Genomic DNA, 17,503 nt, shown 5'->3' with positions numbered 1-17,503 from the left:
ACACACACACACACACACTCACACACACATACACTTACACACATACATACATACACATACACTTACACACATACATACATACACACACTTACACACACACACTTACTTACACACATACACACACATACAGGAATCTACAAAGTCTAGACTGCAAACTTGAGCTCTGTGAAATCGTCACCTTATTAATACGCAGTGCCAAAGCGCATGACTGGACGCCTGTGCATGTACTCGTCTATCTCTGCTCCCAACACTTATTTCCACCTGCATTTACGAGGATTCATATATATACATATATATATATATATATACACACACACGTGTGTGTATATTTGTGTGTGTGGGGAGATGTTCTATGTTCTGTATCAGGAACACACTGGCAGATCCCAGTGGATTTGCATCATTTGCTAATTTAAGCTTGTGTGCTGACCGAGTCGATGGCCTACAGATATCAGTCTGCACAGAGAGAGAGAGAGAGAGAGAGAGAGAGAGAGAGAGAGAGAGAGAGAGCAAGGAGGAAGAGGATGGAGGAAGGAACAGACGACACAAGTTGTCGCTAACAACCGGTCAGAAGCAGTCAGAACCGGTTTTTGGGGCTGGAGCAGAGCGCACTCGCAATCTGGCCTTGACAAGAACTTGCCCTACATCTCTAGAATGACAATATCCCTGCTGCAAGAACACACACACACACACACACACACACACACACACACACACACACACAGGCCCTCTCTTTCTCTCTCTCTCTCACTCTCTCTTAATTTAACACCTAAACCGACTCATAAGTTACAGCTTCGTTCTGCTCATAAAATAATTTTTTCCTTTTCAAAATGATTCCACAAACTTCTCCTTTTTTCCCCCTTTTTCTCAAAGCACGTTAGAACAAGGTGAAGTTCTGGGTCCACCTCAGGGTATTAATGATATTTACTGTGTAGGCTCCTAACCATCATTTAGCTAAGAAGCACTCAGAAGTACCTGGATGAACGTGTGACATGCTACATGATAACAACTTTTAGCTACTACTCAGGTTCCTCTTGCTAGCTAGGAACAAAGTCAAGACAAGAAGCACACGGCTAGCTTTAAACCACACAAGTAGCTTCGAAGCACTTCGCTAGGTTTAAAGTCTAGCTTTAGCTTATTTAGCTAGACTTGCACATTAGCATTCCCATGGAGAAGTGAAGGTGAATAAATGATGCTAACTTGCTACTATTATAAATCACGGCATTACCATGATATGAAATTGTAGCATTAGCTTGTCTAAGCCATTTCTTTTAGAGACATGAGTCCACAAATACGGAGCAGACTAAAGAGCGAGAGATGGAGGGAGTGTGAAAGAGGAGAGCTGATGACACACAGAGCGCAGAGCAGCTCGAGAGCTGATAAAGACTCGAGCTGGGCTGATTTTAACCGCCGTCTAGACCACAGAGACACAACAGTCTGGTCTGGACTCTGTCTTGCTGTCCCGTAACTGAGGCTAAAAAAAGGCTGGCTTCGTATTTGACAGAAATAAGTCGCTTTAGTAGAGAGAGGCGTTGTGTGTCGTACTCGAAGGTAGCGACACCGCTAACAATATCTAGCTCGCCGTTCATTCCACACTTCTGATTGGTCAGAATCTGGGGATTAGTTTTCTATAACTGTGGCTTGTTGTGGCAGGAATTATAATCGCTTGCGCCGATGATCTTCTTTGAAATATGTCACCGTTTCTATGGCAACCATCCGGTCACCGGGGACTTGTATTTGGGATGCTGTAGGTGACTTGAGCGTGGTGTTCCTGAAGGAAGAAAAGCGCAGAGCTGTTGATATGAAGGTGAAGTTTTCTGTAAGGAGCCTAAAGTTTAAATGGAAGGAGTCTCCAGTTTCAGAGATATAAATCAGTCAGAAAGTTCCGTGATGCGAGAGGCGACTGTGTGCAGCTGCTATACGGTTAGTACTAACAGGAACTAACTGAATTTAACTATAAACATTTAAACATGTTGTTTTGTTCATTAATGAGGTGTAAAGGGAATGAAAATTAATATAACGTGCTGTTTCTGGTAGGAAACGATTGACTCCTGGTCAGTAAAAGCACCAGAGTTGATTATTTTCCCCCTCGCAGCACGACACGGTGGGTTTCGTTCCCTGCACGCTGTAACATGATATCAGCACGCAATCTGAAGCTGGTGACCTCTGACCTTTTTTGCTGCTTTTCTATCTAAACAGCGCTGACCTTAGGTTTGAATGTGCAACTGACTGATAACACGCAAACACAATCGACTATTGTTCACCCGCAATCCACACACACAATATATATATATATTATTATTATAAAATCAGGGCCAGGCCTGAGTGTGTGTTTGTTCTGTTGTTTTTTTAAAGGCCGAGCGTGACGTGTAGACATGGTGAAGCCTGCGCTGTAGCTGATCAACGAATAAGATACGGCTCTGAAAAATGTAACACATTACCCGGCGCTCTAGTTAGCGGTTAGACCGAGTGCTTCTTTTCGCCAGGTCTAATTTTAATCGGTGACAAAACGGTCACTGATTTGGACGTGAGGGTTGAAACGGGGTAATCTATGAACAGCTCGACTATAAAAACGATTAAGTGTTATATCCCGAGGTCCTGTTAATGATAGAGTGAGAAAGATGGGAGAGAGGGTGTGTGTGTGTGTGTGTGTGTGTGTGTTTTAAAAACGATTGCACACAGAAACACAGATCTGCAGCTGCATTCATGAGCTTAAATCTCTTACAAAGGCAAACCTGATAAACCAAAATAAAAAGAATTTTGCGTGAATAAAAGAAGACTTTGGCACACGTGACGAGCTTGCTGTAGATACAGATGTGTGTACAGATGTGTAAACACTGGATGCTTATTGTCTTTGAATTCACGTTGATTGATAATCCCAGGATAGCACAGCGCTTTGTACAAATGTGCACACACACACACACACACACACACACACACACACACTGCCCCGTGACCTTCGTCCCTTTAATAGGGTCGCTCTGTGGGGTCAGTGGTATTACCTCAGCAAGCAGCACCTGTGTCTTATCAACTTGCTGCTGCAGAGGTGGAGGTAAATGGAGGCTTACAGAGAATCTACACACACACACACACACACACACACACACACACACACACACACACACACACACACACACACACAGGTCCTCTACAGCAGCAGCATCGGTGTGTTCAGTCGTGTGTGTGTTTGCACAGGTGTGTGAGAGTGCATGTGTGTTTGGGTGCATTATTAACAGCAAATTAACACTGCTGGGTGTCTCGCTTTGCCAGTTAGTCGAGCTCAAATCGCGCGTGAGAGTGAGAGAGATGGCACAAAGCAAAAAAAATAAATAAATGCTAAACATTTTTGAAAAAGCTTTTGCCTATAACAATGACAAAAAAAAAAAAAAAAAAACTCTGAATGCTGGAGGGACTAGAAACCAAAAAGAGAGCAATGAAGAATATTCATTGGACAAAGCTGTGACGCTGGAGACTCGTTCCGCCAGAAAGCGTCTCGTCGCAGAAAAACCTCCGCATGTTAACGTTCACTTTGTCAAATAACGACACTACGTTAGGATGTATTTAGAACGAGCCGGAACTGCTGTCACAGCTGCTACTGGTGTAACGGCATCGACGTGGTCATGAGACTCGAATGGCATTTTGTATTGGGTGTTTGTTGGAGGCTGTTATATAGCATGTATTATTTAGTCAGTGAAGTAGAGCTAGTTACTGATTAAAGAGAGACGCTGTGTTTATTGCGGTTACGCAGAACCTAGTGCAGCTCCCTCCTCCATCTCCACCCTGCCCCTCCTCCCTCCTTTCTTTATTTCCAGCAGTTTCCTGTTCATATGGGGCACACATATGGTTCTGCTTAGCGTGTACTCCACTCGAAAGAGAGAAGACGCACAAACCACAACTTTACTGCTCTGGCAGCATTAATATCACTGCTGGGTGGTGGCGAGAGAGAGAGAGAGAGAGAGAGAGAGAGAGAGAGAGAGAGAGAGAGAGAGAAAAAGACAGCGAGCTGTATGGGGAGGAAGGGAACAAGTATGAAAGGTGTTAAGGAACCGTATAGACTGTGGAGGATTTTCCGAGCTTGTGTTTTCGTTTCTGAAAGCCGCACACGATGTTCAGTTGTCCGTGTCGCTCGTGTTCTCTGTGTTTCGCTGCAAGGTGTGCATGTTCTGTCCTTCATACCCGTGTCCTTTTAAGGGTTCTGCGTTTCGGGTTCGGAGCGGTCCGCATTCCCTGTGCAGTTTGATCCAGCGTGACAAATTGCTTCCTGCTTTGCCCTCGCTCTGACGGGAAGTTGCCTCGCAGGCCCCTCGTAGGCGATGCGGTGCTGCCGAGGACTCTGGGAAACAAGTGGGCGGCTGCAGGCAGGGAGAGAGGGCTCGGGGGCTTTATTCACCTCCCCCACCTTACTACTACCACATCTCCTCCTCCTCCAACTCTTTCACCTCCATCATGTAGCCATGGGTCAATATGAGCTCCAGCTGTGTTTTTTTTTTTTTTTTTTTTTTTACACACACAACCTCTCCTTCTGCTTTCCCAAAGTCGAGCTAAACTGCAAACATCACCATATTCCAGCTGTTTTCCACAACAAATCGCCACTCTTTAAAACAACACAGACCTGTAGATCATCAAAGATCCTGGAGAGATCAATTTGTGTGCAAATTCCTGTGTAATTACACCTTCATTTTATATGAAAAACTTTGGTCCTAGAAGAGATGTATATCTTTAATTAACCTTTTATTGTGACTGAAACTCGGAATGTTTTATTGGAAATGAAGTGCACTATGTAGGTTCTACACGAATTATGTTACATCCTAAGTATTGTAATAATTAAATGTCACAATATGATGTTCTTAGATATCAAGGATATTGTGGTAACTTTTTATAATTTTATATTTAGGAATCACTGAATCGACTGTGGGTGATTCTGATTCGACTCACCTACAGTGATTTCGATTCCAGGAAGAAATTGTTTCTGAATGGATTCACTTACAGTGCAATTCAATTCCAGTTAGGAAGTGATTCTGAATCAACTCACCTACATTACAATCTGAGTGCAGAAAAAGGTGATTCCGAATCGACTCCCCTACAGTGCAATTCGATTCCAAACGATTCTGAATCAATTCACCTACAATGTAATTTGATTCCAATGAGAACATGATTCTGAATTGATTCACCTACACAATAATTTGGTTCCATCGAGTAAGTATTTCTGAATTGACTCACAAGAACTGAATTAAACATGCTGTATGTTTATATTTGTTGTAGATACAAGCTCTTAACCTGACCCAATGTACACTGGTATGTTCTAGACACCTGAACAAATGATGAAAAGAAAAAAAAATAGTCTAGATTTGATAAACAAAATGTTTTAAATTCGTTAAATGTAGGATTTTATGCTAGGGTGGATTCAGAAGCTGCTATAATGAATATAATCGTTTATTATAGATCTGATTGGCCTTCAAAATAAATATTGTTCAATGAATTATACATGGAATTATAACTGGATTATTATAAATGGGCTGTAGCTACTGGGACGCTGTGAAACAGTTAACTGCTCTGTAGATACGCTGTCACTAACATAAAATTGGGACACACTGATAGATTAGCTAGTGTGGCTAAGACACTTCTGTTCTTCTTTTTTCTGTTCTTTTTTCATGTTTAATTACATAAGAAATACACGCGAGCAAGAAGGATTTGTTATATCCTTAAGGGTACATTACTCAGCTGTAAAATGTTTCTTGTCATAAAACTGCTGTCCTGGTTGGTAAATTGTGGATGAAAAATCTATGGATGGCTTTTTTAAATCAATCTCTCTCTCTTTCTCTCTTCTCTCTCTCTCTCGTGTCTGTTCCTGTCTGTCTTTCTCTCACTCTGGGATGGTGGGAATACAGGGAAGCAGTGATTAAGAAAGGCTCTGTTCGACCCGTGCTAAAAATAACGCTGTTTACTTAAGAGCCATTCCAGAGCATTCCACAGAGAAGCCACGGAGCAGAGAGCAAAAGGACGTGTATATGCAAGTGTATGTGTGTGTGTGTGTGCGTGTGTGTTTTAGGTGTGTAACTGATCTGCTCACCTCTACTTGCCGTTAAGCACCCTGACTCACCATTGACTATCTGTGTCTACGTGCTGGATATACTGTCTGGCTTAAATTTCATACGCACGCTCGCACGCACGCACGCACGCACACACACACACGCACGCACACACGCACGCACGCACGCACGCACACACGCACACACACACGCACAGACACACACATACCCACAGACACACACATACCCACAGACACACACATACCCACAGACACACACACATACACACACACATATACCCACACACACACACACACACACACACACACACACACACACACACACACACACACACACACACACAGCTTGACAACACATTTTGGATCTATGACATGAGTGATTTCGATTTACGTAATCTGTATTAATGTGTGTGTGTATGTGTGTGTGTGGATACAGCCTTATGCGTCATGTGGTTAACCTATCTGTCACTCAAAAAGGAAGTAGATTTCCCGAAGTTGAAAGTGAGCCTTGGGAAATCACAATTAGCCATAAACCCCTCATATCACCATCCTCTAAACAGAACACGGGTTCTCGTGCGCTCTGAAGCTGGCTGAGTAAGTGTGTGCCGTAAAAAGAAAAATATAATAAAAAAAATTAGCACCCTGTGTGTTCTCGTTGGAACAATGCAGGAGGTGAACTCACCTGGGCGTGCCATTGGCTGATCGAGGCGGCTGAGAGAGAGTCACTTCCAGTTGGCCCTGTAGAGCAGGAAAAAGAAACAAGAGTTGAGGCTCCTGGAGTTCAGGCTAATTTGTCAGAAATGCTCATCGATCGAGATAAACCAGTGCTAACCAGTTTGTGCTCTGTGTGTTCTATAAATCCTCAAAATAAACAATATTCCTATTGACTGACGATTTCCAAATGTGAACAAACTGGTCAGAACCGCTCGTTGGCTCTAACTCCTGAAACTAGTGCTCGGTACAGTGGTTTTAGTTTAGAAATAATCTTCATCGGATCAGATTAGACAGCACCTTGTTATCTAATCTTAAAATAAACAGCAGGTCCAGAGAGCTTCTCGAAGTTTTTACATTGTACAGTGTAAAAAAAAAAACTTGCATCTCCTTCGTCTAACTTTTGGTTTGGTTTAGAAATAATCTTTTGATCAAATACACCCCCCCCTTCAAAATAAATAAATAAATAAAATCTGTGCTGTGTTACTCAGATCAGATGAAGCAGGTTACATCTCTGAGTCTAACATTCTGAATGTAGTGTTCGTCCAGAGCATATTTCACCTGAAGACCTAAAGTTTGAAGCCAGAGCCTCGTGGTCTGGTGGTCAAAAGTACAGAACTCAGTCCAGAACTTCAGTCCGCTTGTTTTAAATGGTGTTTCTTCAAACTGATCGAAAATAATCAGATCAGATCAGATCAGGTTGCGCCCAAATCTGTTCAGACAGTCTCATAGTATCTCATGGTCCGATTTCTCAGCAATGTTGTCCGGTTGTGAGTCTGTCCGGATCACTTCCCTGGTTTAAGTTTCTAAAAACATTCTGGACTAGCGTTCGGTCCGGTTTAAGTCCGACTTGTGCGGATCATATAGCGTCTCCTTGTCTAAATAAAACTGTGATGTTTGGTCCAAGGAACACGCTTGAGAATAGTTTTTCCTGCTACAACTTCTAAATCATGGTGTTCAGACCATAATATTATGGTCGGTCTAATTTCTCAAAACTGGTGGAAAGAATCTGAGCAAATTCCTTAACACAAACAGGTTTGTTTGATTAAACCTGATATCGTCTCCTCGTCCAAATCCATCAAATAAACACCCGGTTTCGGTCCATAGAGCGTCTCATGGTCGGTCTCCTAAGAAATTGCTTACAGTCTAGAACCTTCGTTGGTTGTCTGGTCTAATTGGTAAAACTATAGAGTCGAGTCCTCTATTTTCTCTAATTCGTCAAGCTAAATTGACAACGTTCAGGTTAGACAGTGTGTCTAAAACTTTCAAACAAATAAGAGTGTTTGCTCCAGAGAAGTCAGCTGAGAATATTACGTGTGATAACATCTCAGCCTAGAACATTTTTCTCATAAATAGCAGTCGATCCAGAAAGAATCGGACCTACTGAGTTCTAAGGCTTTAGACCCATAATAAATGTCATGTTTAGCTCAGACAGTAGCTCGTGATCTAAGTAACTTGAAGCGTACCTTCTGGTTTATCTAATCGAAAGCCTATTTCATTCGAGGGTGTGCCTACAGGTCCGACTTCTTTTGCTGTGATGTTCAGTCGATCGTCCTGTTCTGTGCCAATCCAGAGAATAACTCCTTGACGAAATGAACAAAACTGGTATTCCAACCAAGCGACGTTCAGTCTCGGACCAATCGAAGCGGTTGTTTAGATGAAAGCCCCGCTGTGCTTCCTGATGTACGTATATGATTCATATGAAACTGTAAAAAGGAAGTGGCAGATTTTACTGGAGAAAGTAGAAAGCCCCTGTGCAGCACTCCCAAAGAAGACCAGGGGAAGTCTTTAACACATTTTAAAGAGTTCCGAGAAAAAAAAAAAAAAAAAAGAAGGACCTTTCAAAGTCAATGTGGGTGATGAGTTCAAAAAGTTCTTCTTATCTGACTTATTAAATCTTAAATGTTTAAGCCTACGTGCCTCGCCTACATCCATAAATATCCTCTCTGATTTTTTTTGTTTCGACTGTTGGTGACTTCGCTGGAGTTTCATTGTCATGAACTTCCTCTGTCTGAGAAGAGCAGTCAGTACAGGACATGCTTTCAAAGAGGAACTCGAAAGAAACAGTATGGTTTTGGATGCAGGGGAAACATATCACGGTGAAATACCGTGGTGGATTTCGGCTTGAAAACATTCTCTGGAGTTGACGAAGAAACCCAGGCCGTACTCTGCTGAAGTCAATCTACGTCGCTGAGTTTAATTACTGCTCAAAGTCAGATAAATATAACGTGCGGTATCTCTCAAGGACGGACTGCCACTAGCTTCACGTCCGAGTCGGATTCACGGAGGTGCCGATATTCGGGCGAGAAAATCCAAGCAGGCCGAGAGGAAAAAACATAAGCATCACCACAAAAATCCCTCGATGGATTTGGCGGCTTGTTTATAGATGTGCACCAAGCAAAAGGAAGAAAACAGCGAGTACAGTGTGAGCATTAACTAATAATAATAAGCAGCTCCTTCATTTTTTATGTACAAAAGAGATAACAGCCCCGCCCACATGGTTTCTATTGGCTCACAAGACAAAACTTATGGAAGTAAATAAAGTCTAATTTGTCAATATGAAAATTGGTCAAACAGAAATGACCTACATGAGAGAAACTGCCTCTAGTGGAGAATTCAATGCTGTCAAAGGTTTTCGATTAGTTACCGCGAGGATGTGAGGTGAAATCGAAGATCTTCCAAGAAAGCCAATGTTAGGCCTTTGAGCGAGAACACATTAGCTCTGTGCTTGGCCTCGTCCTTGTTTACTTGTAACTTGACTTTGATAAAATATTTTAGTAATCATTTGGGTGTAAAATGCTGCTGAGGACACGGTGGTATGTCAGGTTTGGGAACGGACGTCCGGATTCTTCGGCACATTCCTCCGCATCCGTTTCCCCTCCGTTTGCTCTATAAAGAGGGAGAGCGAGAGGAAGGAAGGAAAGAAAGAGCTATTTCATGTGCAGCTGGGGCTCTTTTGAGGTCAAATGGTGTGAAGAAGCTTGAAATGACTAACTACAGGCAGCCAGTGTTTGTGCTGAAGATTCACAGATTTGTTGAAGGCCAGTGGTCTTCAGAAATGCTGCACATTTTAGGCTACTGTCGAATCAGTTTGTTTAAGTAGGTTGTGCATGAAAATAAACATAGATTCTGTATCTTCCAGCTAACAAGCTGAAAACAGTAATAATGAAATATAGCTGTAAAGCAAGACTCAGGATATTTGGTCTACATGTGGTGCAGTTACCTTTCAAGCTGTTCAGTGCACTCTCACACAATGCACTACCCTCTCACACAATGCACTACCCTCTCACACAATGCACTACCCTCTCACACAATGCACAACCCTCTCACACAATGCACAACCCTCTCACACAATGCACTACCCTCTCACACAATGCACTACCCTCTCACACAATGCACTACCCTCTCACACTGTGCATTAGCCTCTCACACCGTGCACTACCTTCTCACATCGTGCACTACCCTCTCACACTGGTTACTATGCTCTCACAGCCTGCACTACACTCTCACACAATGCACTACCCTCTCACACTGTGCATTAGCCTCTCACACAATGCACTACCCTCTCACACAATGCACTACCCTCTCACACAATGCACTACCCTCTCACACAATGCACTACCCTCTCACACAATGCACTACCCTCTCACACAATGCACTACCCTCTCACACAATGCACTACCCTCTCACACCGTGCACTAAATTCTCACATCGTGCACTACCCTCTCACACTGGTTACTATGCTCTCACAGCCTGCACTACACTCTTACACTGTGCACTACCTTCTCACACTGGTTACTACCCTCTCACACTGGTTACTATCCACTCACTCCCTGCACTAACCGCTCACACTGGTTACTATCCACTCACTCCCTGCACTAACCGCTCACACTGGTTACTATCCACTCACTCCCTGCACTAACCGCTCACACTGGTTACTATCCACTCACTCCCTGCACTAACCGCTCACACTGGTTACTATCCACTCACTCCCTGCACTATCCCCTCACACTGGTTACTATCCACTCACTCCCTGCACTAACCGCTCACACTGGTTACTACTATCCTCTCACTCCCTGCACTACCCTCTCACACAGCACACAGTGGAGGCTTGTCCCCCTCCACCACGTGCACACATTTTTACACGTGCACATTTTAGAGCAATTTCGGAAGGAAGTGTGGTGTCGTTCCTGGCAGTGTTTGCCAAAAGAATAAACACACACTCAGGTGAAATTCAAGCAAAGAGCTTGGACAGGCCAGTGAGAACAGAAAGCGCTTGTGTTGGGTGTATCCACCTGTAACACAAGACTATGTCATGCTAAGAACACACACACACACACACACACACACACACAGTGCTCTTATACATCTGTGCAGCAGGTGCGGTCCAGGGCACCACCTGAACGAAATGTGTTTGGAGGTCAAATCTCACTGGTCCTTGTCAGTCAGACACACACACACACACACACACACACACACACACACACACAGCAAGACAGAGGAGCAAAGCACCCCCCCTCTCTTTCTCTCTTACACACACACATACACACCAAGACAGAGGAGTTAACCACCCCCCTCTCTCTTTCTCTCTCTCTCACACACACACACACACACACACACACACACACACACATACACACACACAACATGCATTTGCCAGTTTTAGCCACTAGAATGATTAAGCCTAAGGGTGATTTCCTGGAAAATTACAGAGGAGATCGTTCTTAAAAGCCCACACTTCTCCTCTCCATGCTGATCGCCTGATCTTCCTAAAGCACTCCTCCCCCCTACACACACACACACACACACACACAGAGCCGTGAGACCTCTTCTCTTGTGCCAGGCCTGCCAGTAATTTCCCGGTACATGCTGGTATACTCTGGCAACACCGCTGCCATCTGGGACGGTTTTCTTTTTTTATCAGAATCGATTAGACTGTAAAGCCACCCTTCTGCCTCAACACTACCCCCCCTTTAACACTCATGACCTTTCACACACTCCACCATGTGCAGTGTGTGTGTGTGCCAGTGTGTGTTGGCCTGTGTGGCGTCGTGTTTCAGGGTCATGCGATTTCCACCCTCTGAAACATCTCCTTGAGGTCAGGAGGTTAAAGGGCAAAGATTCCTGGCTCCTCCTCTCATTCTGAGATCAATAACATGGTGTATGTTTTCTGAGCACTGAAAAAAAACTGAAAAAGACCTTTAGTAATATCTTACATCTTAAAAAAATGTGGCAGAAATGTGCCTGGACCCCTTCGTATTACATGATACTGATTGAATCAACACAAATGTAACGTTAGCTAACGTTGGAACTAAAGATCTCAAATGAAAGCAATTGTATATTTACGTGAAATCCAGGTATCCCGTTTTGAAGCTAGTCTTTGCTAAGTCCACGTCGACGTCGCTGACTGCTGACGGCTAATTTCTCCAGTTTCAGAGACGGAATGATTCACGTTTCGTCGTCTGTCTCTTGTTCAGAGGAACAACACTTCACGTTCCTCTCACTTCTCGTTTTCTGTCCATTTGTCCTTTTGTTTCACGAGAATTTTAATTTTACCGGTCGTATATATTCTTATGTAGATTTCTCATGTTCCTTCGGAGTGTATACTCCACAGTAAGGCGCACGCTACGGCTACGTTCGCGTTCCTGCTACCGGTTACCACAGTAACTTTAGCAAAGGTCCTCAGAAATCAGACCATTTTTATTTTAAAGCTACTTGCTTTAAGCTACAGTACTTTCTCACCTTCTAGCTGGTCAAAATGCTCACAATCGATGTGAAACATTATCCCTGTGAAGAGAAGGGCCTCTGAAGACTCACGCACAGTCGCATACCTTCCGCATTTTACAATTAGGCCTGCTAATTTTAGTGCGCACACACACACACACACACACACAATAGCAGCTCTACCTTTATGTTCAAGGCCCTGGCCGAGCAGGAAGACAGCAAAAAGAAACGATAGGAGTTGTATGATGTGGTGCTGCAGGACAGAAGAGCATGCGTATATGGGTGTGTGTGTACGTGTGTGTGTTTGTGTGTGTGTGTGTTAATAAGAGTCAATGTTTAACCAGGGCGGAGAGGAGCAGTAAATGGCGGGCAGGCTCAGCAGGAAAGATGGTCATAAACCTTCCACCCGTCGCCTTTTTTATGAATGAGGCTTTTTCCTCGTCGCTTTCTAATATGAACCGTGGCTTTAACACACACACACACACACACACACAAAAAAAAAATAAAACTTTGTCGACGATTAAAACCGGGAGACGGAAAGTGAAGCAAACTTAAACTTCCGTGTCCCTGTGTAGGATAAAGCGCTTGTATTGTTTCACCGATATCAGTGTCACAATGTCACTAATATCAGCATCAGTGCGTGTGTTTGTGATCAAAATCATTTCTCCTGTGTGGTGTGTACAACCCTGGGTGTACGATAGCTGCCCTGATGTAGGGTCCCAGGTGTAACCCTTAACCCTCTCTGCTCCAGGGGCACTGGTTTATAGCTGCCCCTGTTCTCTGACCCCAAGCAAAGACCTTCTTTTGTCTTCATCATATTCATGAGAACTCCGTGACAGAACGTCATTACATCTGTGTCTTTACTGGATAGAGTTTAGATAACGAATCCCGTGCTTGCAATTTCACCGATTCAGTTCCAAATTTAGAAGAATTTTTTTTTTTAATCTAACTTTTGTGGCAACAACAATCACAACATGCCAGTGAAAGAATTCTACACCAAAATCTCTGAATTGAACCGTTAACTGAATGTGGATCAGATGTTGACTGTAAACGGCATGGAGTTTTCCTCTCTTCCTGGTTGGCGATGCCCTGTAGAGGGCGCTGTGATGAGGATAAAGACAGAACACTGTGATGGCGTGTGATCCCGAGGCCTGGCAGCAGCGTCGTGGTCCTGGCACAACCGCCAGCAGAATGATTCATCCAGACAGGAGATGCAGCGATGGCTTCGTTCCCTGCTTCACTTCTGTTTCCTTCTCCCAAGAGACCAGGGTTGAGTAAAACGAGAGGAAATGCCTCGACTCTGCCAACTGGAGCCCCTGGAGCAGATGTGTGTGTGTGTGTGTATGTGTGTGTGTGTATGTGGATAGGTGGGACCAACCAGGTTTTCTCCATTAACCTTTCATTACCGACTTGGTTTCGATCCTGACAGCGTTTTTCCCCCCAGTGTTGTGTGTCCGCTGTTTCTTTACTAGGACTCATTTTACAATTAAACGTTGGTTCGCGTCCAGAGCTTCTGGTTCGAATGTCATGTCGCAACAGTGGCAGAAAGTGTACGTGCTGTGTGTGTGTGTGTGTGTGTGTGTGTGTTTTAAGGGGGCGCTACTTAAAATTGCTTCAAATGTCAGTTGAAGTGAGCAGAACAGAAATTTGGCCAGAGGAACGCAAAGTTACAGCATTTTTACCATCCGCTTGCTGCCAGGAACCAGTGCGTTCTTTCCCATGATGCCCTTGTGCCGTGCTAACAGCTGCAGCGGGTGCGGCGACCCGCATCATAACGCCTTCAAGATGCACCGCAAATCATCTAGGAAAAAGGGGGGATTTGTATTTCTTTAAAAACATGGAAAAGCCAGAATGAGTAAAGGGAGGCTTTGCAGGAGCTACAACAAGACATGAAGATGGGAAGGGGGAAGGAAAGAAAGAAAGAAAGAAAGAAAGAAAGAAAGAAAGAAAGAAAGAAAGAAAGAAAGAGAGAAAGAAAGAAAGAAAGAAAGAAAGAAAGAAAGAAAGAGAGAAAGAAAGAAAGAAAGAGAGAAAGAAAGAAAGAGAGAAGGAAAGAGAGAAAGAGAGAAGGAAAGAGAGAAAGAGAGAAGGAAAGAGAGAAGGAAAAAGAGAAGGAAAGAGAGAAAGAAAGAGAGAGAGAGAGAGAGAGAGAGAGAGAGAAAGAGAAAGAAACCAAGTGCTGGGAATTTTTTATGCCAAACGTGTTGTAACGAACGTTAAAATCTGTGGCCACTGCAAGGTTGTGAGGTCGAGTCTCAGTATCTGGTTGCACTTGTGAGTTGTTTCACATAAAAGCGTGAATGTCGAATGAGCGAACGAACTGTAACTGTAACCTTAACCCAATCCTCAGACCAAACGGGTCGACGCCTGAGAGCGCTGGCCCCGTAGCAGTTGGAAACACCTGCATGCTTTTACGTAGTGAGTGAGCACACTGTGTGTATTCATCAAAAACATGGCTCTCACTATCGATTCTGATGAACGAGTTGTTGACTGACAGCCAACACGGATGTGTGTGGTGAAACGGCTCATTGAAGGGTGAGTGTTATGCGGAAAAGATCGTACGGTGACGAAGAAAAGCTGGTCAGTGTAACGCAAGTACTCGGCACGACGATCTCACCGTATCAGACGTCAAATCAGAAGTAGGTTTGTGTTTATTGGGGGTGCCAATATTTTTTCTCTCATGGCTGTCTGTTATCCAAAGCTACACCAAGGATCTAATCAGGATAGTGAGCGGAACTAAAAGAACAAACTGAGCACTAAAGCGCAACATTCTCAAAAACACACACACACACACACACACACACACACACACACACACACACACACACACACACACACACACACACACCCCAAATCTCAAAGGACCAGTGTGTATTTAGAGAGCCACGGACGAGTGTGCTTGACTGTGGTCACCCCTGGCAAATGCACAAACTGTTAATAGCACGCACACACACACGCGCACACACACACACACACACACATCTGTGGGGTCTTACCACCTGTTGGAGTGTGTGAGCGGTGCTGGGCGGCTGCAGTGGAGGAGGGCTATGTGTAAATACGCAAACGGAAGTTTCCGGAGAGGGCTTTCCCACATTTCTGCCAAACGTCACCAGCCCCCTCTCACACACACACACACACACACACACACACACACACACACACAGTGGTCAGTTAAAAGTGAACCTTAACTAATTCTTTAGAACATTATATACTACTAAGCCTGTGGGCAGGACTGAACTTAGTCTTAGTTCTAAACGGATTAAAAAAAACAAACTCCTATATTTCATACAGTTTATCTCGACTCCCATACAGGAACATTAATCGATCAGACAAGGCTACTATTATCTGACAGAGAAGTGGCCCAAAGCGTTTGGTAAGAGATAATGAGAGCTCTTTCTGGGAGGCAGGCGGCTCCGGGGTCAATAGTCCGGCCGGATGAGGACTATTGATCTGCGTCAGGAGGAAGCTCGCTGTTGCTGACGCAGCTGAGATATCAATAATCCATAATTCAGGGAGCCGGCATGAATAAACCACGAGTCGTGACTGAACGATGAGTCGTGACCAAGAGCTGCTGCGCTGTTCCCCAAAGACAAAGCAGAACTTATTTAAAAGAATAAGTCCATCCATCCATCCATCCATCCATTTTCTGTAGCACTTATGTATCCTATGCAGAGACATTGAAAACCTGGAGTGTATCAGGGGACATGGGGCACACACTCATCACGGGACACACACACACTACGAAACACCAATCAGCCAACAAGGAGTGTGTTTGGACTGGGGGAGGAAACCAGGAAGAACCTGGAAGAAACCCCTGAAGAACAGACAGTGGAGAAGACAGGAAGCAAACCCCTCACCCTGGAGATACAAGGTGAGAAATTTGAGTGTAAGTCGGTGGGGAAAAATGTAACCGAGGTCAAGTCCTGGCTGAATAATACCAAGGGGTTCTGGAGATCATGGGGTAAAAAATGCAGCATGAATGAGATTGAATACGAATGAAATGAATGGAGAAAATGATGAATGGATGATGACAGAAAGGGCATCAGGAAATGGAAGAAATGCTCCTGGGGCAGTTGCTTATTGATTAGGTTTTATGATTCAGTGAAGCACTCTGTGTGTGTGTGTGTGTGTGTGTGTGTGTGTGTGTGTGTGTGTGTGTGTGTGTGTGTGTGTGTGTGTGTGTGTGTGTGTGTGTGATGCGCACAAGCCCCTGAGTGACTCAGAGAGCTGAGGCATGTTCGTGTCTGTCTCTGCAAACTCTCGGATCAAACCTACATTGGAACACTGATTACACACCTGAGTGTATGATGTAGAGACAGAGCCTTCATTTGCTCTAAAGTGTTTGGAGTGCACACACACACACACACACACACCACACACCACACACACACACACAAAGGTCACCCTTTTCGGATCCATGAGGCATGCTGGCTTGTGTGTGTGTGTGTCTATATGTGTATGTGAGAGAGAGAGAGAGAATAATCAATGGCTGATATCTGGCTATTAGTTCAAGCACTCCAGAGGTGTGTACTGATTATACAGTATAAGTTGTCGCAAAAGCTGCACGAGTAACAAAATATCCTGTGTTTAAAAAAGGTATTTATTTTGGGCCCGAACCCTGACACAAATTCTGGGTAAGTCCAGAGAAAAAAAAAAAACATAAAAAGAACATAAAAGTGACTCACTTGTAAATATGATGATAAAAGTGTATCAGCACACACCTAACGCCTGCGGAATCTAATTATCCCACACACACATCTCTCTCTGTCTCCTTTGTTTCTGTCCCTCTTTAATCGTGGTTTACATGGCAGTGTGCTGTCACACGCTCTCCTGATGTAGCGTGTCGACAATGGCCCTTTACAGTGACCGCACGGGAATGACACCATGACTATAGATGTCAGATGACCCCACTCACTGGTGTGTGTGTGTGTGTGTGTGTGTGTGTGTGCACATGTGGCCAGACTGAGTAATAGTCAGGAAGTAAACACACCCAGAAGCATGCTTGATAAGTGAACATGTCTA

The 17,503-nt window shown here is 44.1% G+C and overlaps 1 protein-coding gene across 3 annotated transcripts in view; it reads right to left on the bottom strand.

Annotated features, from left to right (window-relative positions):
* Positions 1-17,503, bottom strand: part of plekhh3 (pleckstrin homology, MyTH4 and FERM domain containing H3) — a 34,502-nt gene that overhangs the window by 14,228 nt on the left and 2,771 nt on the right. Inside the window, exons 1-2 of one of the 3 annotated variants that reach the window (XM_060891925.1) lie at positions 12,500-12,521; positions 6,729-6,784 (exon numbers count right to left, since the gene is read on the bottom strand). Coding sequence is in view for 1 of the 3 variants with exons in the window: in XM_060891923.1 (XP_060747906.1) it covers positions 6,729-6,784 (56 nt within the window). In the remaining 2 variants the exon portion in view is untranslated. Of the gene's footprint in view, positions 1-6,728; positions 6,785-8,223; positions 8,410-12,499; positions 12,522-17,503 lie in introns of those variants that run through there. The other 2 variants (XM_060891924.1, XM_060891923.1) reach the window with 2 other exon arrangements.

The sequence above is a fragment of the Tachysurus vachellii genome, chromosome 18, assembly GCF_030014155.1.
Source record: "Tachysurus vachellii isolate PV-2020 chromosome 18, HZAU_Pvac_v1, whole genome shotgun sequence".
NCBI lineage: Eukaryota > Metazoa > Chordata > Actinopteri > Siluriformes > Bagridae > Tachysurus > Tachysurus vachellii.
Note: the sequence above shows the minus strand (reverse complement) of the source record. Positions and strands in the feature narration are given on the sequence as shown.